This window comes from Agelaius phoeniceus, chromosome 16, assembly GCF_051311805.1.
Source record: "Agelaius phoeniceus isolate bAgePho1 chromosome 16, bAgePho1.hap1, whole genome shotgun sequence".
In the NCBI taxonomy this organism is placed as follows: Eukaryota; Metazoa; Chordata; class Aves; order Passeriformes; family Icteridae; genus Agelaius; species Agelaius phoeniceus.
The window spans coordinates 16312663-16337225 of record NC_135280.1 but is presented as its reverse complement, the minus strand read 5'-3'; the positions used below and the strand labels follow the sequence as shown (position 1 = coordinate 16337225).

At 45.8% G+C, this 24563-nt stretch overlaps 2 protein-coding genes across 12 annotated transcripts in view; one reads left to right on the top strand and one right to left on the bottom strand.

The window, feature by feature from the left end:
- Positions 1–4750, top strand: part of IFT140 (intraflagellar transport 140) — an 85230-nt gene extending 80480 nt beyond the window's left edge. For all 3 annotated transcript variants that reach the window (XM_077186678.1, XM_077186677.1, XM_077186679.1), the window contains 8 exons: positions 81–224; positions 620–748; positions 955–1137; positions 1831–2037; positions 2200–2412; positions 2489–2655; positions 3595–3736; positions 4277–4750. In XM_077186678.1, the coding sequence (XP_077042793.1) occupies positions 81–224; positions 620–748; positions 955–1137; positions 1831–2037; positions 2200–2412; positions 2489–2655; positions 3595–3736; positions 4277–4477 (1386 nt within the window). In that variant the 3' untranslated portion in view covers positions 4478–4750. The remainder of the gene's footprint in view (positions 1–80; positions 225–619; positions 749–954; positions 1138–1830; positions 2038–2199; positions 2413–2488; positions 2656–3594; positions 3737–4276) is intronic.
- LOC129127009 (transmembrane protein 204-like) overlaps positions 1–24559 on the bottom strand; it is a 63880-nt gene extending 39321 nt beyond the window's left edge. For 2 of the 9 annotated variants that reach the window (XM_054643292.2, XM_054643290.2), the window contains exons 1-20: positions 24181–24557; positions 23481–23758; positions 22922–22990; positions 21816–21963; positions 21342–21444; positions 20524–20592; positions 19514–19655; positions 18116–18252; positions 17313–17401; positions 15955–16065; positions 15188–15273; positions 14832–14929; positions 13822–13938; positions 12796–12867; positions 12092–12262; positions 11357–11448; positions 10441–10540; positions 9866–9930; positions 9153–9268; positions 6064–6174 (exon numbers count right to left, since the gene is read on the bottom strand). In XM_054643292.2, coding sequence (XP_054499267.1) covers positions 6071–6174; positions 9153–9268; positions 9866–9930; positions 10441–10540; positions 11357–11448; positions 12092–12262; positions 12796–12867; positions 13822–13938; positions 14832–14929; positions 15188–15273; positions 15955–16065; positions 17313–17401; positions 18116–18252; positions 19514–19655; positions 20524–20592; positions 21342–21444; positions 21816–21963; positions 22922–22990; positions 23481–23758; positions 24181–24503 — 2490 coding nt within the window. In that variant the 5' untranslated portion in view covers positions 24504–24557 and the 3' untranslated portion in view covers positions 6064–6070. Of the gene's footprint in view, positions 1–218; positions 444–4698; positions 6175–9152; positions 9269–9865; positions 9931–10440; positions 10541–11356; positions 11449–12091; positions 12263–12795; positions 12868–13821; positions 13939–14831; positions 14930–15187; positions 15274–15954; positions 16066–17312; positions 17402–18115; positions 18253–19513; positions 19656–20523; positions 20593–21341; positions 21445–21815; positions 21964–22921; positions 22991–23480; positions 23759–24180 lie in introns of those variants that run through there. The other 7 variants (XM_054643291.2, XM_077186680.1, XM_077186681.1 and 4 more) reach the window with 7 other exon arrangements.
- Positions 24560–24563: the final 4 nt, after the last annotated feature.

Sequence of the window (24563 nt, the reverse complement as noted above, 5' to 3'; positions counted from 1 at the left end):
CCTGCTTCCACCTGCTTCCAGAGCTCTCAGTCCTGGGAGGAGCATGGACATGAAGTAAAGCTGTACAATTCCCTCTGCAGGCTGCCGAAATAGCAAATGAAACGGGGAATGGGGCAGCCTCCTATCACCTGGCACGCCAGTACGAGAGTCAGGAGGACATCAAGCAGGCCGTGCACTTCTACAGCCGGGCCCAGGCGTTCAACAATGCCATCCGCTTGTGCAAGGTACGCTGAGAGGCGCCGTGTGCCCACACCAGCACGGGCTTCTGCCCTTTGGGAGTATAAGGTGTTCGTGCCTGTTCTGTCCCATAAGACACTGCCTGCTCTTGAACAGCCCATGATGAAGCTGCTCCTGGTTTCTGTGGACCTCTTCTACTAAAGGTGGATCAATAAAGCCTTGGTGGTTTGGAAATGTATTTTCTTAAACAGCTCATCAGAAAATCCCTGAAAGAAATAATCATAATCAAAGCTGAAGATCACTTGGGTTATAGAGGTTTTTTTACACAGAAGGGGGTGAGAGTTTAGTACTATGGGACAGCATAAAGACACAGGCTTGCCAGAAGTTGGAATTACGAAATTTTTGTGCGCACACCCAGAGCCAAACCTTTGCTTTTGAACAGGCGAATAATTTAAATGATCAGCTGATGAACCTGGCTCTCCTGAGCTCACCAGAAGACATGATAGAGGCAGCCTGCTATTATGAGGAAAAGGGGGATCAAATGGACAGAGCTGTTATGTTATACCACAAGGTAAATATTTTTTAGTAAAAACTCTCAAACTTTACTCTGAAGCAGTTCCTACAGCAGAAGAATTGTAAATCAGCTGTGGTGCTTACTATGTCCTGCTTATTTGTAATTTTTTCATGGTGAGTAATACTTTATTAAGCCAGGGTGTCCTGTGAACTGGCTCTGTAGTGCTCATTCTAGTCTTTGAAGCCTCATTCCTAATTTTGCAGGCAGGACACTTCTCCAAAGCCCTGGAGCTGGCCTTCGCCACGCAGCAGTTCGGGGCCCTACAGCTCATTGCTGAGGACCTGGATGAGAAATCCGACCCAGCCCTGCTCGCCCGCTGCTCCGGCTTCTTCATTGAACATGCTCAGTATGAGAAGGCAATGGAGCTGCTGCTCACAGCCAAGAAGGTGAGCTGAGCCCTCTGGTCCCCTCTGCACAGGCAGAGGAGCACAACAGGTGTGTACCTGCACACAGCCATTCATCTGTGCAGATAAACAGATACAAGAGACCCTTGTAAAGTTTCAAGATTCCTCCTAAGCCAGTGATTCAGAGGCACTGGCAGCTCAGCCTTGCCAAAATGCTGGGCACCAGACCATTCTGTGCTCCCTCATCTTTAACAAGCTCCTATGGCTGGCTTTCTTCTACACTTTGCAAGGGTACCATAGCCCTTTTCTGGACTACAAGCTTTTGTATAGCCTACTCAGAATTTGTTCCTATATGGGAAGTACCAAAATATTTAACAAAATCTTTCAATTTATTTGTATTTGCTGGAAATGTTACTATTGATCGTGCCTAACAAACCTGACTTGTGTGTCTCTGAAAACCTCATGTTCAGAGTCAAAATGGCTGTATCTTTAATGGCACACTTGTGTGAGAGCAGTGTTGTCATGGAAGAACAAACATGTTCTTCTTAGCAAACAAATGGGACAGTGTGTGCCTGAACAGGGGCTGATGTTGACATGTAACTACAGCCCAGTGTTCCAGACAGAGCATCCTCAGATACTTGTGTTTCTAGCGGATTTCTGTAGGTTACTCCACAAGCAAATGTGCGGTATCATGGTAGTGTTTACAACATCTCATTGCTCTCTTGCTCCCATTAGTACCATGAAGCTCTGCAGCTCTGCCTGGAGCAGAACCTAACCATTACCGAGGAGCTGGCTGAGAAGATGACAGTCTCCAAGGAATCCCAGGATCTCTCTGAGGAGTCCCGGAGAGAGCTGCTGGAGCAAATTGCTGACTGCTGCATGAGACAAGGCAACTACCACATTGCCACCAAGAAATACACACAAGCAGGAAACAAGTTAAAGGTCAGCCTGGAGAGCCTCAAAACGAGGGTGTTTTGAAAAGTAAACCTTGAAGCAGACTTCCTACAGTAGCTACCCACATGAAACTTCTGAACCATCTTGATGGTGTTTTTGCATTCACAGTATTTTCCCTCTCTCCATCTGTGCCACTCTTTCCCTTGCCAGGCTATGAGGGCATTACTGAAATCTGGAGATACTGAGAAAATTATCTTCTTTGCGGGAGTTTCCAGACAGAGAGAAATTTATATCATGGCAGCCAACTACCTGCAGTCACTGGATTGGCGCAAGGACGCAAAGATTATTGCAAATATCATCAGCTTCTACACCAAAGGAGGGGCCCTTGACCTCCTGGCAGGTTTCTATGATGCATGTGCTCAGGTACTGCCTTTTCTGTGACTACTGAAGGTGTTTGGTTTATTGGCTCTCGAGCTAGACCTCCTTTCTCCTCTTGCAGGTAGAAATCGATGAGTATCAGAACTATGAAAAAGCCCACAGAGCACTGACAGAAGCATACAAGTGCCTTTCCAAAGCAAAGGCCAGAAGCCCTGTGGAACAAGAAAGTAAACTTGGTCACCTGCAGAGCAGGATGAGTCTGATGAAGCGGTTCATCCATGCTCAGAGGTGAGCTGCAGCATGGATAGTACAGAAACTGACAAAAATATCATACCAGAATAGAAGTTGTAACAGTACCTGAAGTTTAATAAGTAATTTGCAGCTTGCTGCAAAAAAAAAAAAAAAAAAAAAAAAGCTGCTGATACATTTTTCTAGCAGGGAAATCATAATGTGATTTTTAGAAGTGCATTTAAAATGTTGCATTAAAGATGGTAACCTGAAAGAGAAGGATATAGACCAAGGGAGGTATAGCCAGAAAGGTGATTATCATAAAATCACAGAATCACTGACTGGTTTGGGTGGGAAGGGACTTTAAAGACCATCTTGTTCCAAAAGCCTGCCATAGGCAGGAACACCTTCCACTACCCCATGATCTTCTAAGCCACATCCAACCTGGCCTTGAACACTTCAAGCGATGGGGCAGCCACAGCTTCTCTGGGCACCCTGTGCCAGGGCCTCCCCACCCTCCCAGGGAACAATTCCTTCCCAATATCCCATCTAACCATGTCCTCTGGGAGTGGGAAGCCATTCCCCCTTGTCCTGTCTCTCAGGGCCCTTGTCCCAAGTCCCTCTCCAGCTATCCTGGAGCCCCTCCCTGGAGCCTTCTTTCCAGATGAACACCCCCAGCTCTCCCAGCCTGGGTCCAGAGGGGCTCCAGCCCTTGGAACACCTTCATGGCCTCCTCTGGACTTGCTCCAGCAACCCCATATCCTGCCTGTGCTGGAACCCCAGGGCTGGAGGGAACTCTGCAGGTGGGGGTCTCATCTGAGCAGGGCAGGCATTCCTTGCTGCCCACACTGGCCAATCAGCCCCAGGACAAGGGGCATTTCTGGGTTTTGTTTGGGCTTCTGTCATGAAAACTTATGCAGTAAAAACTCTTCCCTGTCCTTGTCCGGATAAGCTGAATGCTCTCCTTGGGCTGTGACACTTCCTTTTCCCCTTTCCTAGAGTTTACCCTGAAGACACTGAAGAAGCAGTCAGGCAGTGTGAACTGCTCCTGGCTGAACAGGCCTTTGACAATGCCATTCGGCATGGTGATGTCCTGGGATTTTTGGTTCAGCATTATGCACAAGTGGAGGAATTCCATACAGTAAGTAAAGTCTTAATTCTTCTAACCTACAGAAGCCATATTGTCCACTGGTACAGCTTGGTGGAGCGTGGCTCTCACACAGGAAGATGTTCCATGGTAGGAGCCTAAATGTGCAGCGGGGTGAGGCACAGCTCAGGAACTTTACCTCTATTTTTCATTCTATGGGAGAAAAGAAAAGCTCACAGGACACAGAGGGTAAATGGTGGTAGATTCTTAACCACTCCCAGTAATTCAGTGAGAACAGAGGGTAAGTCTTGGTGCATGCCTCAGCAATGCCACCACACTATGTTTGCTACCTGGCCAGAGGAAAAAACTGTAAAATGGCAGTTATTTAAGGAAACAGTGAATTGCTCCTTCATGGCAGATGTGCCAGACATCCCCTGAACAGGTCCAGTGCTCTGATGAAACATGAGGGTGTCAAGTGCAAGATCCTCCAGGTGTGCTGATGAACTTCACTTTTAATGTGCAAAGTACAAGAAATGGTTTATTGGGGCCCCTGTAGCACTGCTACCTCTGACAGTGATCTCTGCATTCCTTTAGGCTTATCGCTACCTGGAAGAGATGCAGAAAAGAATTCCAGCCTCAAACCTGAGCTACTATGTGTCCCCACAGACCATGGAGGCTGTGCACCGAGGAGCTGGTGTTCCCATGAGCCAAGCCCAGGCCCCAGCACACTCTGGCCATGGCAGCATGGACAACAGGGAGGAGGAAGAAGTGGTTGATGAAGTGGAGGACCCCTGACAATGATAATTTACCAAATGCAAAACTGACTTTATTATCAGCTCATTTGTTCCATCCTCATTAGGGGGGCCCAGATCAATCACATGCCATCACCACACAACTTTTTGGTTATTATCAAGAAATTTCTTTTTCCTGCTTGACTGTATAAGCAACAGTATTAGAGTTAATACGTTCTCTCAAGCACAGCATACAGCAATTCACATGTACATTCTGTTAGAAGCTGGTTTTAGTATTTTAATAAATTTGAGGCAGAAAAACCCAGTAAGAACGGCATATTGTAACTTCACTTTTTCTCAGTACAGAAGAGCTGAATAACTGAGGTGGAAACTCTGAGTTGCCTTTCAAGTACAGCTGTGATCTGCTAAGGTGCAGATCTGTGATTCCTTAGAAGTTAGACCTTCTGAAACAATCCCCATCCCATTTGGGTAGGAGCTTGGTTAAAATCAAACTACCCTCTCCTGCAGGCTGAAGGCAGTTTCCCCAGCAAAAGCTTCTCTGTTCAAATACATCAGAGGGTCATGTGGGCTAGAGAACTCCTTACAGACATCTGGGGTAAACCTCAGAGTCCAGAATGCCTGGGTTGGAAGGGATCCTGGATGCCCCCTAGTCCAATCTCTGCTCAAGCTTTCTTTCTTGCGTTGAAGCTCCTTCTCTTGCAGTTACATCAAGCCACTCTGTACTAGTCAGATTTTTGGAGGTCGCTTTCTTCCCTGGCACAAGCACGACTGAGAGAAGTAAAGCTCAACGTAAGAACCAAGGTTCTGCTCACCTCTGCCTGTCACCGTGCCCTGCCAAGGAGTAGTTATGATCACTCACATTTCTTACCAACTAGCCCTTACACTTAGAATGGTTTTTCTTTTTCATGTTTTGTGACTTGCTTCAAAACTTGGGGTGAACATGAAGTTTCTAAATTGCTTTCAGAGGAGTAGGTTTGGGGAGATTTTAAAGTCAAAATCTGAACATTATTTATTCTTTAGTAGAAACTTCTGTACTAAGATTATACAAAAAGAATTCCCTGTCTTATTCCTTCCTAGCCACAGCCCAGCTCTAGCTCAGGCTGTTAAAGTCTGGCATACTTTCAGCATTTGTGTAGTTATCCAGTGCTTACATCCCATCAGCAGTGCCGTATCTTCCACTCCTTCCAGCAGCAGACCAACAGCTGGCCCCACAAACTCCAGCTGCTCAGGGACATGGGAGCCTTTGTAAGGGGCAGGTCATAGTGGCAAGTGGCCCTCCCCAGCCCTCCTGTTTTTTTGACAAGAAGGCTCTGTGAGATCTTCCCTGTATTTTTAGCTGAGTGCTCAGACCTGCCAAGGTTAAAAATAGCTGGGGTGGGGGCTGGGGGCGCGGGAGGATGGCAGCACTCGCCTACCTTCCTGCATCTGTACACGCTGTACCGGATACCCAGAGCTCACTCAATTGGCCTCCACTACAAAGTCCAGATGTCAAGTCAGGCTCACTGGCTTACAGCTCAGCACCCTTCCCCCTTCTTCCTCTCCTCCAGCCAGGTGACTGCTGAGGAGGCCCCAGCAGTGCCCAAATACATCCAGCTGGCAAGAGCACAAGGAAAAGGTCATTTCTGTTACCCTTTGGCTAGGAAGGAACAGCTTCAAGTTTCCTTCTCAGGTTCTCCATTAGCAGCAAGTTTTGCAGGGCCAGCCTTCTGCAGTCCCCATCAGGATCTTTCTCCATCACATCTGCGAAAGAAGCAGCCACTGTTAATTGGAGAATGGGAAAAAGTGCCCTTAACACTTCTCACTATTTTACTGACAATCACAGAACTGAACAACAGCATTTGCACCTATGGCTGGGCTTGGACATCGGGACTTGCAGGAACTGCATTAGGCAAGAAGGCAGAGATGTACAAACTTGATCATGTAAAGCAGCATGAGTTCAGCCAAGCCCTGACTGCCACATGGGGCAGTGCTCCAGTTTTGAGGGAGAAACAAATAGTCAGTTGGTCGGAAACATTGTAGAAACTGTCTGACCTTGGAACCCATGGGATAATCTCCATGCCAGAGTTTGTACTTGTCACTTTGAGCTATACAAAAGCTTCGTACAGCTGAGCTATAAGTGTGAATGAAGTCTGCAGCTAGAAATCCACTTCTCCTAAGTCCAAAGTCTCCATTCTGCCATTCTTGCAATCTAAAATGGTCAGTGCTCCTTCCTGAATTTGGGGTCAGGATGCCAACGGGGAAAGAAGGAGACAGGCCCCAAGGTTCAGCATATTCTCCACTCTGAAAGACCAATCTTCTGAGCAATGGGTTCCACACTTCCCACAGCACGTAAGGGCAGCGTGAGGCTGTTCCCAGCAGCTGTTATTCCAGGGGCCCTTCATGGGCCTGCAAAGTAACAACCAGGATGCATGCAGGATGTCTGAGCAGGGGAGCCTGGAAGAGCAGGGAGCCTGTGTGAGGATATCCTGTACGCACGAGTACTGTGCTGGGAGCCCGGCACTGTCAGCCCAAACACATGACTCATGTCACTGGAGCACAGCTATTTATAATCTAGGGAGGGTGCACCCTGGTGCTTCCATACTCCCTCTGCAGAAGACAAAAAGGAAGGTTACAAGGCAGATTGGAACAAGCTCAAAAGCTTAGAGTGCTGTTGGTGCTGTTTCTGTTCCATGAACATGGACCTGGCACTGCATGGGAGGCACAAGGCATCAGAGTGTTCTGTTGGTCCTGATATAAACCCCACTTACCCATGACATAGATGCAGAGCACTTGCAAGGGGTGGGGAATTCCCTCAAAGGCAGCTGCTGAGGAATCAAAGGGATCCTCAGGGAATGTCCTTTCCTAGGGCATTTCCTAGAAGCATTTAGGTATTCCCTTCCTCCCCCAGAAAGGATCAGGCTGGTCAACAGCAAGTCCAGCATGGCAGCTAAGGGTAATGACGGACAAGTCCAAAGTGGATTCTAGTCTCTCTCCATAGCTGATATGTCCCAAAGCATCCAGTGCAGACAGTGCCAGGGCTGCAGCCAACAGGTTGAAGGGCCAACAGTTAGTCACAGGACACACTACAGCAGTTTGCAGAGGCCTGGATATAACAACCAACTGAAATAAGTCTGTGGATTTCTACTAAGCACTACATGCATAACATTTCCTATCCCACTGTTCATCACTGTGCTTTGGCCATAGAGAAACAAAGATACTTTAAGCTAAAACGTATAGCAGCCAGGGCTCCCATGCAAGACAGCTTGTCATTTCCAGCTACAGCACAGCTAATACATGACTCCTCTTGCAAATCTTGTCTGGAAGAGTCATGAAGCAACAGCCAAGTCCACGAGCTCAGACCTGCGATTCAGTCACAGAAGCAGGTCTCTAGTGCCAGACTTGACCTGTTGGAGCAGCAGGGAGGGCCCAGTACCTCCCTGTGAACTGTTTCCCCAACAGCCTTACAATAAATAGCAAAGACACAGCCCAAGAAGCTGGTGTGTTTCAGAAAGCAGCTCTAGAAGCCCTTTAAATTGCACTTAAATTGCACCTGACCATATGTGAAGCTGAATTCTTTAAGGCTTCTAAACAACTCCTACAGCAGTTTTCCTTTCTCTGGTATACCCACAACAGTTATCTTACCCTGCTCTCATTCCCACCAGGAATAACCATGCAGCTTTCATGCTAAAGCATTAGATGAAAAGACAGGGCTATTACACTACCCATAAGCATGAGAAGATGCTACTATCTTGGTCATCCTCCTCCTCCCCAAAATAACTCACAGAAAATGGATTATGCGAACCCTCATGCTGGAAATACATTCCTGAAAGGTTTCACTTGGTAACAGCAGTGTTAAATGCAGAGACAAGCAGATTCCTGAGAGCACATAGTGTCATGGGAAAAGTGAAGTCTTCAGCCCCACATGGCAGCTCTCTTCCGTTCAAAGGGCACAGAGCACCCCAACCTGCCAGGATCAGAGGCCAGCTGGGTCAGTTTGCTTCCTGCTTGCTCCCTCTGGGAAGCGACTCACCAAAAGTGAGAACGGTGAAGGAAACCAGACCAGGGAATAACAAGAATCACCCTCACAACACAGCGAAGGCTTCAACATTAGTTGCTCTTTTCACTCCAGCTCACTGCAGTACCTAAGCACTGATCTGTGCAGCTCCAGCCTGCCAGAACCCACAGACATAGTCTGTGTTGATGTAAGGTGTGCTGGGTACAGCATTTAAAGTAATTTGCTGTCTTTTGTAGCTTTTTCTTTCCATCGACAATAGGAAACTAGATACTAGGCCATGCTCCTCTTCCTCCTGTTTTTAGCTCTAACACCCCTTCATGAGCACATGGTGTAAATAGGCTGTAGGCTGTAGAAGCTTTGTGTGCTCCTGCTGGCCAAAGTCACTGCCTGGGGGTAACAGGCAATGTGACAACACTTCCTGTAGCTTCATGAGGTGGGTGGTCATCTGCTCACATGGAGAAAGGGGGCACAGACTATCTTTGGGGATTTTTCTGGGTAGCCTGTGAAGACAGTCACAGTTTGTAATGCCATACCCAGTTCTTGGCTTATGCCTCAGGTACCCCAGCACTGCATCTCTACAGCACACATGTGCTCTACTTGCTGATCATGGAGATCTCTGATGCACAATGCCAGGACATCACTGCTGCCATCACAATTAAAGAGATGCTGCACAAAGACCACGCCACTAACCAGAAAAGCACTGCTGTACCCCACCAGGTCTTACCTCCCAGCCAGGACTGAGTCTCCAACAGCTCTTCTGTCATGTCTGCCAGAATCTGTTCGGTAGGGACACTGAGGAGCAGGGAGGAGATACAGGACAAAAGGCCCTGGCGCACATACCTGTGGACAAGGACTGAACTGGTAATGCAGTTTTATGCTCTGCATTGACTTCCTCACCTCAGGGGCTCTCCAGTTTCAAATGGCATGACAACTTTTGCCATATTCCTGCTGCTTAGGGGTGTAATCTTGCAGTGTGTCTCACATACAGAGCCCCTGTCATGCTGTGCACAGGAGCCTAACACAATTCAGAGTCCTGGACACATCTGAGAGCAAAACAGATATTGGATGTTTACAGACTTTTGGCTACATGCCTTAATTCCTTTCCAAGACTAAATGCTGGAAGTGAATCTAGAGTTTTCTGAGCTCCCTGAGTAAACACAGACGAAATTATCACATGGACAGGTAGTCAGGAAATTTGTCAACCTTTCTATAGGTAATGGCTGTACTGCCACACCAGAAGACACCAGCAAAGTTCATATGTTGGGCTGACATTAAACACAGTCATAAGAACACACAGCTGGAGGAGAGCACAAAGTAAATGCATTAAGTCACTGACACTCAGAGCCAGATGCTCGTCTTGGACAAAGACAAACCATGACTGGAGGCTGGCTCACAGCTGATCTTTAAAAATGAGAGTATACAACGATAGTAACTCACGAGTCTGTGTGGAAACGCAGCGCCCAAACAAATTCCAGCAGTGCCTTTCCCATTGCTGTCACTGCCTGCAAAAGAGGATTGTGACAGCAGCACTGAATACCATCCACATTGCCCTGTAGAGCTGGGCCTCAAGACATACTGCTCATGGAATCACAGTATGTCCTGAGCTGGAAGGAACCCACAAGAGTCAGGAATCCAACTCCTGCCCTGCACAGGACACCCCAACAACCCCATCATGAGCTTGGGAGTGTTGTCCAAATGCTTGAACAAAGGTTTTCTTAAGATCAGATACAACTGAATTTATTTTACAGATGTGGAAACTTTGGCAGTAAAGTGAAATAATGTGCCCAATCCCCCCAAGAAGTTGACAAGAAGCAAAAGACAATGCAGGGGTGGCTTGAATCCCATGTCTATTTTCTGACTATTTCTTCCCAGCCCATTTCATAACTTCTCAGCCCACTCAACTCCAACTTGCTGCCAGTCTCAGGGCAGCAGGCCCTGAAGCACATGGCTAATCTGGAAGACACCTCAAGTTCCCAGGCTGGAAGTCACCCCTTCCCTCTGCCCTTCCTTACCACAGTGTTGACAGCCAAGTACATCAGAACTGCTAAAGTGTGAACCAGTCTTCCAAGGACTAAGTGATCTTCTCCCAGGAGATCAAATGTTGTTAAAGGCCTGCAAGTATAAGACACAGGGTTGTGTAGCAGTGAGAAGGATGATCAGTGCCTCTTTGGAACAGTCAGGAGGGTTATGAAGGGGGAGTTGTCCCCAAAAGCCCGAATCCCTAGAACAACAGCCATTATATAGGCACTACCACGTTAACAGAGATCAGAGCTGTTTGCTCTCATCTTTCCTCCCAGACCAGTATCTTGCAGAGCAATATCCTCTACTCGTACAGCAGGTATCACATATTCTACCAACAGGCTTTACCTGTAAAGACCTATAGGCAAAAGCTGCCCCCACTGCCTACCATTACAACTGGTATTACAATATTCTTGGTTATCATGGAACTGATTACTCTGCCTTCCTTAGGTTCACAAAGACTTAAGGGACTCACAATAAACTGTGTCCTATACTGTGGCCTCAAAGACTAGTGCAGGTGATAGGCCAAACCAGAGATGGAGCTAACTTTGGTTCAAGACTGCAGTCTGAGCTCTGTGGTTTGTGTGAACCAGCCCACAGTAGAGGCTCAGCCAAGATAAAGGGTGTGGTGCTGCCAGAATTACTTGTCTGAGTACCTGCTGATGGATCTTCACTTCTGCAGGGTCCTACATACACCTGCCCCACAAGATTTCAAAGGATAAGTCCAAAAGACCACAGTCCACTCCTCCTCAAGCTTTGTGAAGGGTCCAAGTGTCAGTGTGGTGTCACTGGGCTCCTGCAGAGCTCCTGGGCTGTAGCCTGCTGCTTTGAGGCAAGCAGGACAAGCAGAAAGGTTCACTCTGGCCATTGCTATGTCCACATCCCACATCCTAAGGTGTTCACACTCACCTGTCAAAGTGCTGAATCAATGGGAAAAAGAAATATCCAGCAACAGAATTGAATTCATTTGGGCAGGAAGCCAGTTCCACACGAGACTGACCCTGTCCAAGAGAAAAATGAAGTCTAGGCACAAGATACAGCATCCAGTTCTTCCACTTCACTGGACACTGTCAAGACTACAGATTCCTTGCAGACAGCCCACCGTCAACTACTGCTTGTACACCTATGGCTACCAGTTTCCCAACTGGATTGCTCACTTCCCATTTTGGATTTTCTCCACATCTAAACATTTCAATACAATATGCCTCAGCACTGCTCAGTTAGATATAAGAACATGCAAGGGATAAAGGAGTTTTGGAAGGCAAACTCTCCAGGCTGAACCACAGGGGAGTTCTGAACACTAGGAAACTGGCATCAATTTATCTCCCTGGAAAATAGGAAGGCTGAGACAGTGTAGCCCAGAGGCAGCTAGTCTGATGGAGGCCCTGGGATTGCGAGGTGAAGTCACAGCTCCCTGCAGTGGCCACATAAGCTCAGAACAAGCACAGAACAACAATTATCTCTCAAAGCCAGGTAAGGAATTTCAGATTTATCTTCCTCTCCCTGCTGGAGAGGGGAAATCCAAACTTTCCTTTGGATTGGGTCCACTTTCACAGGTATTTTGCTCTTTCCAGACAGAGCTTGCAGTAACTCCAAGTGTCCCTATTTCTGGTGGATTTTTCATTAGTTTGCCTCTAGCCTCACCATATCAAATCTCCGAGTCTTGCTTTTGATCCTCTCCTCAACAATTCTTCTCCAGCCCTTAGAGCTGTCACTTTCCGGAAGGAGCTGAATACAAGGTTTTTGGACACCAGAATGTTTGGTCTTCCCACGGAATTTGGGACAGGACAGTTCCTGAGCTGCCAAAACCAATACCTAAATAAAACAGAGAGAGGTTCTGTTAAAAATGGGTAATTCCTAGGGAGCAACAAAAGTGTTCCCTGCATCCAAACTGACAGTGGCAACAAAGCAGAAAGGCACAACAGTTTTAGAGTGAAGAACAGCAGGAAACTGACCTCCAACAGCCACCTGGCTCTGAGTACTGACCAAGCACTTGGTCACTTAGCCCTGAAACAGAGCGGTGGCTCCTCCTTCAGACTCAAGTGTGGAAGGAGTCACAGACAGATCACTGTCCTTCAGAAAGGGAAGATAAAACAGACTGATGATGTGAAAGTAAACAGTGGCTTCTCCCAAGCAAATGCCCAACACATGCTCTGCATTCTGTGGGGAGAGATCCCTATGTGATGGAGTGTAGCAGGGTTAGGAATGAGAGGGGAATGCCACACACAAATAGTAACGTAAGAGATTCCCATGCCTCTGCCTTCTCCCATGAGGAATAAAAGGTAATCCCAATACACCTCAGCACCGGTGCAACAGACAGAAGGAAAGTGGGAAGTAAGAGCACTCACATCAAGGATGTCCATGCGTTGACGGAGACTGTAGTTCAGAGAGTAGAACTGGGAGGTCAAGTACTTTGCAACCTGTACAGAAAAATCAGGGTACAATGAACAGGGACCCATGCTAGAAACAGCCTTCCCATTAACTTTAAAAGCATTTAATTTCACAGGTTCTGCTTCCTGTTAGGTAACAGCAAGCCTCCAAGAGATGGGAAGAAACACACAGTGCAAATGGGAAATTCAGACACTTCCACTTTCAGATTCTCCCAAAAAATCTGAATGACAGATGAGACTGCATCACTCTTCTCACCCTCCTATGCAGAGGTACCGAAACAAGCACCACAGCAGCTAGGAGATGTCACTGTGGCCTTTCAGTACTTAAAGAACATTATAGGAAAGATGAACGGAGGCTTTTTACTGGGGCCTGGCTAGCATAAAAGATAAAGATGTTAAACTGGCAGAGAATAGATCTAGATTGGATATTTGGAAGGAATTCTTCCCTGTGAAGGTGCTGAGGCCCTGGCACAGGCTGCCCAGAGAAGCTGTGGCTGCCCCTGGATCCCTGGAAGTATTCAAGGCCAGGCTGGATAGAGCTCGGAGCTACCTGAGATAGTGGAAGGTGTCCCTGGCATGGCAGGGGGTTGGAATGAGATGGACTTTAAAGATCCTTTCCCACCTAAACCAGTCTGTGATTCCCTGATTACCGTCACCAGTCAGGTCTTTCTCTGTAGAAGCCCTCTCTGCCCCAGCTTCCCTTTATGTGAAACCCTTCATTAGAACAAGTTCTTATCTGATCTGCCTTTTCAGGTACAATCGAACCAACAGCCTCCACACAGTTCCTCTGTTTGACAGGGTGTTCTTTTTCCCACTGGTTCAGACATTCCTTGCAGATTCTTCAGGAGCATATATGTTGTTAGACCTGAACTACCTGTTCTACCACCCAGACAGCTCCCTCTATCAAATGAGAGAGAGACTTCACCTGCTTCAATTTTTGCCTGTGCTTCAATTAGAAAAAGGAAAATAGTAGGAGGAACTCACAGGTATTGGGTCTGTGGTTAAAACAGCTACTTGAGCTCTTTGACAGAGCTCCACAAAGCCTTCAATGCAGGTCTTCTCCTCCAGATGCAATAATATTTTTGCCAGCTCCACGCTAACCTGCTCAAAGTATGAAAAAAAGAATCAAAACCCTGATGGTGTTTGGGTTTTTTCCTCATAGGAATTATGGACCTCTTCTAATGGTCAAACAAAGACAAGGAGGTATTTTGTTCAGGCAACATGTCCATTCCTTAGGAGGGAGAGAAAACACATTAAGCCAAATGCCATCAGACTTATTTCCCAAAACCCTGAACAGATTCTCCACCTGCCAATTCTCTGTTCACATTTCACTGAGACTGTTTTGGAGAAGTAGTAGCATCATGACATAGAATGAATAGTCACTGTAACAGATGGGGTACAGGGTACAGCAGCACAGCCCTTCTCTTTCTCAGCTGGTGTCTCTGACACTTGCAAGTGCTCACTAGCAGGTAGTGACAAGTACTCTTCACACAGTGACCTTGTCCCACATTCCTCTCCCCTGAGCTTTTTATCTTGACCAGTACAATCCAATTACTGCCTCCACAAGACATTATGCTTGTACAAGCAAATAGGGAAAGTGCATTTGATTTTTCCTCCATTTTCGTTGGGGAATAACAAATTGAATTTCAATTCAAAATACAAAATGGCTGCTCTGTAATCTCATTTTTTAGTGTTTTTCCTGCCCAGAATAAAGCATGGAGCTTCCTCACACTAGCAAACACTACTTGTATTATGTTTCATTTTGAGCACTGGAGACGGCAGGGCGCTGCCAGCACTTTTTCTGCTTCTCTGTTCCCCTGTGCCTCACCTTCAAGGCAACTATTTCCTTCTACTTCCAAGCTGAAAGCTTGTGAATGTGTACCTTTGACCCAGTCACACATTAGCCAGTCCTTCTGCTCCACTGGCATGTTTAGTCTCCTCATGACAGCAAAGGGCAATATAACCCTCTTGTAACATAGTTCATATTACTTTACCTCTCTTGTTGCTGCTGGATTCCTCCGAACCAAGCTCTCAAGTGCCTTGACTGTAGCTTCCCATTTGTCCACATCTTCAGATCTTGATCCAGTCAGAACTGAAATCAAAGGACAAACAAAAGTTATTTACAGAATGGCTGTGTTTGGGTATATACCCAAACTTCCTTCTGCCAATCATTTGTCTTGGTACAGACACTCAGCATGAGAAGCATTAGGAACTAAACTAAAATTAACTAAAATTACTCAAAAATTCTATAGCTTCTTCAAATTAGATCAGAAAAAAATAAACCTATGCAAGAGTTCACTCTCCCAAGTTCAGTAAGAAACAGATAAAGACTCAGCCCAAAATCTCCTACCTTCAATACAGTCTCGGATATACATAGGAGCCTTAAGTTTTAGCTCTTTATCCTCAGACATGTCATAAGGGATGAGGTCATCATCACTGTAAAAGAATTAAAGGTAGGGGTTAGTTTATGGGGTGCAGATGTTCTTGCTTTACCCAGATCGCCAAACAAAGAGAAAGAACCAGTGCATACACTGTTGTAACCACATCACTCCTGTACACTCAGCAGCACTGCTGAAGCCTGGCCTCAGAGAGATCCTTGGGAGTTCTAGGGCAAGAGCAGTTCTGTGATCAGATCTGGAACTGGATATCCTGGTCAAGGACAGGATACAGATGACCAAGAGACTAAAACTGACTCTTGAGATTTCATTATAGATTTATGTGTGTATATATATATAAAATACATACATACATACATACATACATACATATTAACATATATATACAGAAATATATATATATATATAGATATATAGATATATTTCTTCATATAGTGACAGAATAAGGCAGGTCCACTATTAAAATGGTAAATCCATCCACAATTTCCAAGAAATATATATTTAAGTCAAACGGAACAAATACAGCAGTTGCACACAACACAGGACTTGCCTAATTTATTGACTATGCAATTTTCTATGCAAAGCCCTGCTCTGCTGCAAACCACTCAGCTGAACGAGGTCAGAAATGACAACAATTGCCAAGAAATGCAGGTTCTGACAGATCCTTTTCCCCCACATCTGCCATTTATTTCCCATTTCCTCCCTGTTTCTTGCCTCATACCTGTCAAGTTCATCATCCGACTCCTCATCTGCCTTAACCGGGGCTGCTGTATAGGATTTCTCATTCCTCTCTGGTACCAACGGCAGTGCAGCACCTGCTTTCTCACTCCTGCTGTGAGGAACAAGAAATTTTAAAATGGATACAGTAATAGTTCTTACAAGGAAGAAACTACCCACCCTACCAACCCTTGCTGCCTAAATAGAACAGCAGATAATTATTCCTGCTGCAGTTTCACACCCAGCTTGGCTGACACAAAGAACAAAGTACTGGAAAGGAGAATGGAGTAAGGGGAGAAAATAAGCAGAATCTTCTAACAGAAGAGCAATGGATTAAAAAAAACTTAACTGGCTAGTTTGCTGTGTACCCCTGCACAATACCTGGGACTGCTAATGAAAGACTCCAGTAACCAGATCACATTGACTTGCACCAGATTTGAAACTGTGAATGAAACTGAACTGAGAGTAGGTTTAGATTGGATATTAGGAAGAAATTCTTCCTTATGATGCTGGGCAGGCCCTGGCACAGGCTGCCTAGAGAAGCTGTGGCTGCTCCTGGATCCCTGGAAGTATTCAAGGCCAGGTTGGACAGGGCTGGGAGCAGCCTGCTCTTAATAGAAGGTGTCCCTGCCCATGGCAGGGTGTGGAATGGAACAGACTTTGTCTCTTCCAATCCAAACCATTCCATGACTTTTCAAAATTGGATGAAAACATTTTTAACAATTTCTAGATCTTGCATAGGATGAATACAATAATTGAGAATATTTTTTCTATCTCAACCTATTTCTGTGGACTTTGGCATTGTCCTTTCATCTCTCTAATTCTCAAAACCAGTCTCTAACAGCTGACTATGCTGATCATGCCCCTAAAATGGGAGCAATAAATCTTTTGTATTTCCCTGGAGTGCTGGACAGCTTCATCTGCTAGTAACATAAAGTGCTTCACTTCAAAGCTGATCAAAAAGTGCTCCAAAGAGCCTCAGCACATGCTCTGGAAGTTAAGAGCAGTCTTTAGAGTGACAGACACAGTAGATTTTAGTCATGGGTGAATGGGCTGGGGGCATACAACACAAATACCAGTTTTCCAAGAAGCAAACAGAAATGTCCATTTGATTGTACCAAAGCCCCTTGTACACAAGACCCCTACACCACAGTTTCACCACATGCAGCTATCAACAGGCAATTTTAGTACACACTACCAATTGAATTATGAATGTAACTAAATCACATTGTAAGAAGGTGGTGCATTATGATGTTTAAGAATACATAAAACATCTTGAATACTGTACATAGTTCTTGTGTGTAATAGGAAAAAGGCATGCAGAAGGGCAAAAAGACAGCATGAATAGTAGCAACAACTTACTCATCATCTGGAAGGCTGGGGACAACACAGAATGATGGAGTCTGCACCAGAAGGGACTTCAATTCTCTTGTTTCATCGTCCTCTTCATACTAGACATTCAAAATAACTGCTGCTGCACTCTATTACTTACTGCAAATATCCCCAGCATTCAACATTTCACCCTTGTAGGACACATGGACTAAATCAGGAGCAGATGAACCCTCAACAATCCTGTTTCAATCCCTGTGCTGACAGCAGCAGGCAGCTGTAATCTTTGTCCTTATATTTAAGGTACCTGATGACACCTGGTCAGAATGTTATTTCCATATTTCAAACATTTAATAAATGGCAATGTGACAGGAGGAATGTGGCAGGCTTTTAGAGAATTAATGTGATTTATTCAGATAAGTCACATAAATTCTACTGGAAAGAGCAGAGCAAATATCTCCTGTCAGACTTGAAAATCCCAGCTCAGAACAGGTATTTCCACCATGTTAGGGACTGAATGCTCACCACTGCTTTAGGTTTGAAGCTCCCCTCAACTCCCACAAATCAGATTCTGATTCCCTCATGCAATAAGAGAAACTTTAATTACCAAGTTTATCCTAACCTCTGCCAGTAGATTGCCCTCCTGAGGTAACTCTCAGCCACCTGATCATTACATACAATTGGTTTTTGTCAACAGGTTCTCTCTTTTTGAAGGTGTGACTGCCTCTCCTTATATCCAGATAAAAAAATGCTATAATGCCCTGAAGCATCTGGTTTAAAGCTTTTACTTCCTCTAAGCCTAGCACACCAGTCATAAGTTTCAGTAAAACGTTCACCTCAAACTTCAGGACAGGCCCCTCGGTGTTTATGTTCAAGCTGATGCTCTCTGCCACCACCATGCCCAGACGCCGTAGTTGGGGCAGACTGCTCTCCAAGTGGCATTTCACACCCTCCATCATGCTTGTCAGAAGCTCTGAAACAAACAACCAGCAAAAAGTGCATGTTTGAAATTCTGAAACAGTGGCAGAAACAGCCATCTTTAGTACTTCCCTGAGGGAAGCTTTACCCACTCACCACACAATAATGGATAGACAGGGTCCCTGAACTGTGGCTTCCTTCTCTGCAGTGTCAGTGGTGCCCTTCAGCACCAGCACAGCAAACCCACACCCTTCCATGGGGGTACAAAGTCAACAAAACATCACAATATATTCTAAATTTGCAATATTTTGGTTTTCACTGAAACAAAAAAGGATGGTAAGTCAAGCCAATCTTTAGTTTGGCTTTAGAGCGTTTCAGAGTCACTTAAATAAATGTTATGTTTTGAGGACATTACAAGTTCTGACCACTACAAGAATCACATAGAGACAGATATTTGCCTAACTTTGGATAAGCTCAAACAGGCAGGTAACACAAGTATTTCTCAGCCCTGAGGGAATACCGGTTGCCAGCTTCACCAGGCAGGCTTACTGCTGTTTGACTGACCTCCTTCATCTCAGAAAGCTTATCATTCCATCAGCTGTCAGACAAAAAAACTGACTATAAAACTACAGAACTGGTAATACATATCAAGTCGCTTATTCACTTAAACAATTAATTCTAGAATGAAACAGATGAGCAAGTCTTGAAGTGAATCTTCACATCCTCCATAAGTAACACACACACATAAGTAATTCTAGACATTTTACAGCTTTTTTTTTTTTAATTTCAACAGAAACAGATATGTTAGGCCAGGACCTCAGTGTGCCATGCACTGTGTGAGCACATAACCGGAGGTCCATGCCAATGACTAACCTGCTCACTTCACACTGAGGAATGCCCATGGTCTGTCAGACACCAAGCTAACAGCTTTTTACCCCCAGTTACTTTCCCTGCCTGTCTGGAGCTGCACCCATGCTCCAAAGTTAAGCCTATAAGTTACAAATCACACCATTCCTCTCACTAGTCCCAGAGTCAGTCCTTGTTTTCCTGTGACAAAAATTCAGGGTTTTTAAACCACAACTCAGGTAAGAACTGTAAGGCAAAGATAGACCTTCTTCAGTTCCATAACTAAAGTTACGCACTTGGAATTCTATCATATCAATGCTAAAGAGGACTCCAGTAGGTTACCCCATTTGCCAAGGTAAATATGGGACAATTCTGCTTATCCACAGATCAAAACAAGATATTTTTCTACACACTCTGCTAGTAAGACACTCTGCTAAAAAATCTAAACCCCACTTCTCATACAGCCTCACCTTGTCTGCAGCTTGCAATTTCAGGCTCCTTCAGGTGGGAGAGGCAGATGAGGATGGCCTTGCTAATGTACAGCTGCTGCTCAGCTGGCGAGTGTTTCACAGCACTGCTGCTGCTCCAGGTCTCCAACAGGTCCTGCAGCACCTACACCAGAGAAATCAGGTTGGCCTGAAATAGATCTTTTCTACACAGAGGTGATTTTTGAAGCACATTTTTACTCTCCCTACAAAGAGCAAAACAAAAAAAAAAATACAAATTTTGTATTTCAGAACTCAAAACGTACTGTGTTTGACCACCGAAGAACTGCACTTTCAATTAAGACATGGTTAAATATAATGGGTTTTTAAATTTAAAAGTGATGTTTATTTCTCCTTAATAAATATTATATGCAAAGCAAATAATGCAAAGTATTATTGTCAAAAACCAGTATGCTATTATAAGGTTTTATCTGAGTTTAGTCCAATTTTAGATAACTGTCAGTCCTTCCATATTATCTTAGAACATGTAAACAGTGAAAAAAGAATTTGACAGAATGGTAGGGATTTCCAGATATTCAGATTTCATAAAAGTTTCATCACACTGCTGACTTGAAGAGGCAGAATATCTGCCATCCCCACTAAGGAAAATGTGCGTGAGAGAGAGTCTGAAACATCAACCATTTGGTAAACAGACAACTGTCCACCAATTTGATCCCTTATTGCCATGTGCCCAGCCACATAAACAGGGCTACTGAGGAAGCTGAGAAGGACAGAGGACATGGGACATCTGTCAGAACCCAAGCCTCACTAGTTTTGCTACATGGAAGACAATTTACCCATTAAATATGAAAAATTAATGCCAGCAGTGCAGAAAGCTTTGATTAATTTATCACAGCTCACTTGTGATATAGCTGGGCTTCCCTCACTCTCATGAACAGCAACCAGAAACCAGAACCAAAACTGTGCACCCCCAGACACACAGAGAGCAGAATGTTCCCCATCAGACACCTCATCAGCCACTCAGTGAACCTTACTCTGAGCAACAAGGGGCGCCGGCCGCTGTCCAGGGCCAGGTAGCCAAGGAGGTTCTGCAGCACTGCCGTCTGCAAGGAAAACCACAACTCCTGCTTCAACTGGTTATAAAGCTGTCATCTAGCAATGACAAGTGTCTGTTTTTATTTACTACATTAAACTTCATTCTAAGGAACTGGTTGACAACATTCAGAGACAGAAAAGTAAACAAATTTTAAAAAACAAGCAAGCACACATATGCAGTTGCTGATGAAATACATGGAAAATCATAACAGAAATACAGTACAGTGTTTTACCAACAAAACCAGCACAGTCCCAGGCAAACATAGAACTCATGAAGTCTAAAGAACAACTCTCACAACAGCATCACAAGCCACAGTATAGTTCCTAATATCCCATAACAAACTTAGGTGCACAGGAAAAAACCCAACGGTCCTTATCTCATGTCTTTAATATAATTCTTATCCCCAAGGATTGATCCTGGCTGTTTCAATCTCCTCTTTCAGATTCTAAAATAATTTAATGCCTTCAGCTCCCCAAAATTCTGAAACTTTGTGCAAATAAACACTTGGTTCCAGAGGAGTACAGTAATTTCGCTAATCACCATTAACCCTGAGAGAGCACATGAATCCCATGATTTCAAAGCTACTGTTTACCACTCCCACTCTGTTACAGCAGCACAAATGTGGGGAGACTGAGGACTCATTTTGGAATGAAGAGTTAAACCTTACTCAGGCAGAGTAATAGCTCAGCTAAGAACTACATTGGTACCAGGGAAAACCTGGCACTACTACACTGCTGTTCCCCACAGAGTCCTCACCGTGTGGCCATATTGCAAGAGCAGCAACTTCTGTGCCACCACAAACTGAGCCTTCTTGTTCTTCACAACCAGGTTACCCAGCAATCTGGACAAGACATCTGCCCTAACAAGACAACAATAAAACATCAGGAATCCGTGTTATTGCTGTCATGCTACTCCTAATCACAGGAAAATCTGAGAGCAGCTATTTGCAACTAAGTCTCTAGAATACTTCTAAACTCAGACAGTGATCCAGTCATGGCAAAGAATGCTTTCACTTGTTTTTCCACTGCATGTCAAGATGAACATACTCAAGAAATGGTGTAGGTTCTCCCTAAGAGGCAACCATCAACTACTTTATCCCTTGAGTCTTTTAGGACATGGCAGTGTAAAAAACCACCTATACAAACAGAGCACCTATCAGAGACCAGTTCTGCAAGTATTTGTGACAATTCCTGCCTTTGCTGTGGATCAGGGAGAAAGCAGAGTTCTTACCCAGGTGCTCTCTGCACAAAACCAAGGACCACTGCTTCCATCCAGCGGTCTGGCACACATTCCACCAACTGCCAGCATATCCTCTGCCAGATGCAGTCTAACTTGGTGAGGTCTGTCAGGTGGGGCACCAAAACTCCCAGAATTTCCTCTGAAGTGCAAGAGAAAACAGCAAAAACCCAGATGAGCAGGCTGGTACAATGGCATTTGAGACTAACCTGAGAATGTCAAGATCTTCACAACATGAAAAAAATACAATGTACAGTTTCAAGTTCTAATTTTTTTCTGCAGTACAAATACGACTAGAATCATGGAATCATTTAGGTTGGAAAAGCTCTCTAAGACCATTGAGTCCAACTATAACCCAGCACTGCCAAGGCCAGCACTAAACCATGTCCCCAAATGCCAGATCCACATGGCTTTTAAATCCCTCTGTGGATTTAGTAACTCCACCACTACACTGGGCAGTCTGTTCCAATGCCTGACCAAGCTTTCCGCAAGGAAGTTTTCCTTAATATCTGATCTAAATCTCCCCGGCACCGTCTGAGGCCATTTCTTCTTGTCCTGTCCCTTATTCTCTAGGAGCAGAGCCTGACCCCCACCTGGCAGCACCCTCCTGTCAGGGAATTGTGGAGTGAGAAGGGCCCCCTAAGACTTCTTTCCTCCACCCTGAGCCCCCCCAGCTGCTCCTCCTCTGACTATGCTTCAGATCCTTCCCCAACTCTGTTGCTCCTCTTTGTTCATGCTCAAAACAGAAATGGAGAAATGACTGGTAAGAACCACCCTAAGCAGCCTAAGGAACTGGCCAGAATTCCTCATCACAGTAAAGAGCCAGAAAATCTTCCTTCTTCTTCTTCCCCAGCCCTGTTAACTTCTGCATTAGTAGCTTCAAAGTTCTAAGCAGTGCCAGACCAACAGCTGCTCCCACAAGACATATCTACCAGACAAGCTGAGCAGCCTCAGAGAGCAGTCTGTGCAGCTCAGCTCAGAACAGCTCCAAATCAAATTGTTGGTCTCCCATTCCTTCTGTTGATCATAACAGTCATCCTCCCATGCTAATACACTAAAACACTTTCCCCCTCTCCAAAAGAGCACAGTAAAACACTCACTTTGCCATCCATGAACACACACCTTCCCCAAGACATGAGAAACAAAAGAGATGGAGCAGTCCAAGCCACCTGTGATAAAACACACATAAGTTTAAGTAAGCATGCCACTAGCATCCTCCAACCAACCTTCAGCAGGAGGTGCAGAGACTTCCAAAAGTGCTGCATTCTGAAAACACACTGACTTTTTCTCTTCAAGCATCATCTCTTCCTCCCTCCACTACCTGCCTTCAGGCATAAACCAGCATTCAGTATTAGTTACAGTGACAGGCAGAAGGCTAAAGCAACTCAGTTCCACTTTAATGTGATGGCATGGGTGGCAATGCCACTGGTTGATTCAGTATCACTCACACTCCCAAACAATTCCTTTAGAACACACAAAGTGACCACAACAAAGTTTAGCAACAGATTATGCTGTTTAAATGCTTGGAAGATTAAGGCTTTTGGTGGATTCCAAAAGGCCTCCGTTATCATCTGTATTTCAAGCAGCAGACACGGGGTCCATGCTCAAAACACTTCTTCAGAAAACGACCTTACAGTACAGTCATCCTTGCAGCCTTACCCCGCAGAGAGTCAGAGATCTTCTCTAGCACCTGGAGAACTGCATCACCCAGGAGAGGGAAGTAGTTTTGTGGGAAGAACACTGGTGGGTTTTTCCCCTGGAGTTTATTGCTCACATGCTCGGGCAAACAGACGATCTTGTTGAGTAGGGCGCCCTGCAGTTCCAGGCAGCCGGCCTGTGCCTGCGGCTGACAGACCTCCCACAGTAATGCTGACAGCCGGCCCTGCTGCAGGAACTGCTCCAGGACTCCAACTACCTCCCTCGGGTCAAGGCCAGAGCTGGAAGAAAATAACTTTAAGTTCCTGCCTCTTTTAAATGGTAAAAATAAGATTTGCATGCTACTGCTTTTCTATTGTGGTATCACTATGAAATACCTCTGTTCTGCTACACTGGATTAAAAAAAAAAAAAAAAAAAAAGAAAAAAAAGCGATTTTAATATCTTTTTATCTGCAGCTTCCTCGACTACGAACATTCAGGACCTTCAACAAACACGACTGATAAAGCTCTGTGTCTGCGGGACACATAGCATCGTGTCGTGTCTGAAGGCACTCAGAGCGGGGTAAGGGCTGTCCGCGCTCACACACATCTCTGTCCCCCTGCGCACTTGAGCCCAGTTGAAAGGCACCCCCCAGACATCCCTGCTGCGCGCCGAGACCAGCCCTGGGGATCCCCGCCCGCCTGCCCCGGGGAGCGGACTGACCCCGCAGAGCCAAGGGCCTCCAGCAAGACGCAGAGGACAAGGCCGGGCGGGCCCTCCAGGAAACAGCACTGCCACAGGCCCTCGGGCCGCGCCGCACCAGGTGCCCGAGCCAGTCTGCGCAGGAGAGCGCCGAACAGCGCCCGCTCCCGCTCCCCGAGGGTGGCTGGGCCGCCCACTGCCGCCAGAGCGGCGCGTACCGCGCCCAGCGCCGCCACCAACCCCTCCCCAGCCCGGTCCACAGCCGCCACGGCCTCCCGCAGGACGGACTCCAGCCCCAGATCGAGAGCGAGTCGCGGCCCCGGTGGCGCCAGCGCCGCCGCCATGGCGCTGAGAGGAGCGCTCAGCAGCCCCGCTTCCGCCCGCCCTGCACCGCAGCCAATGAG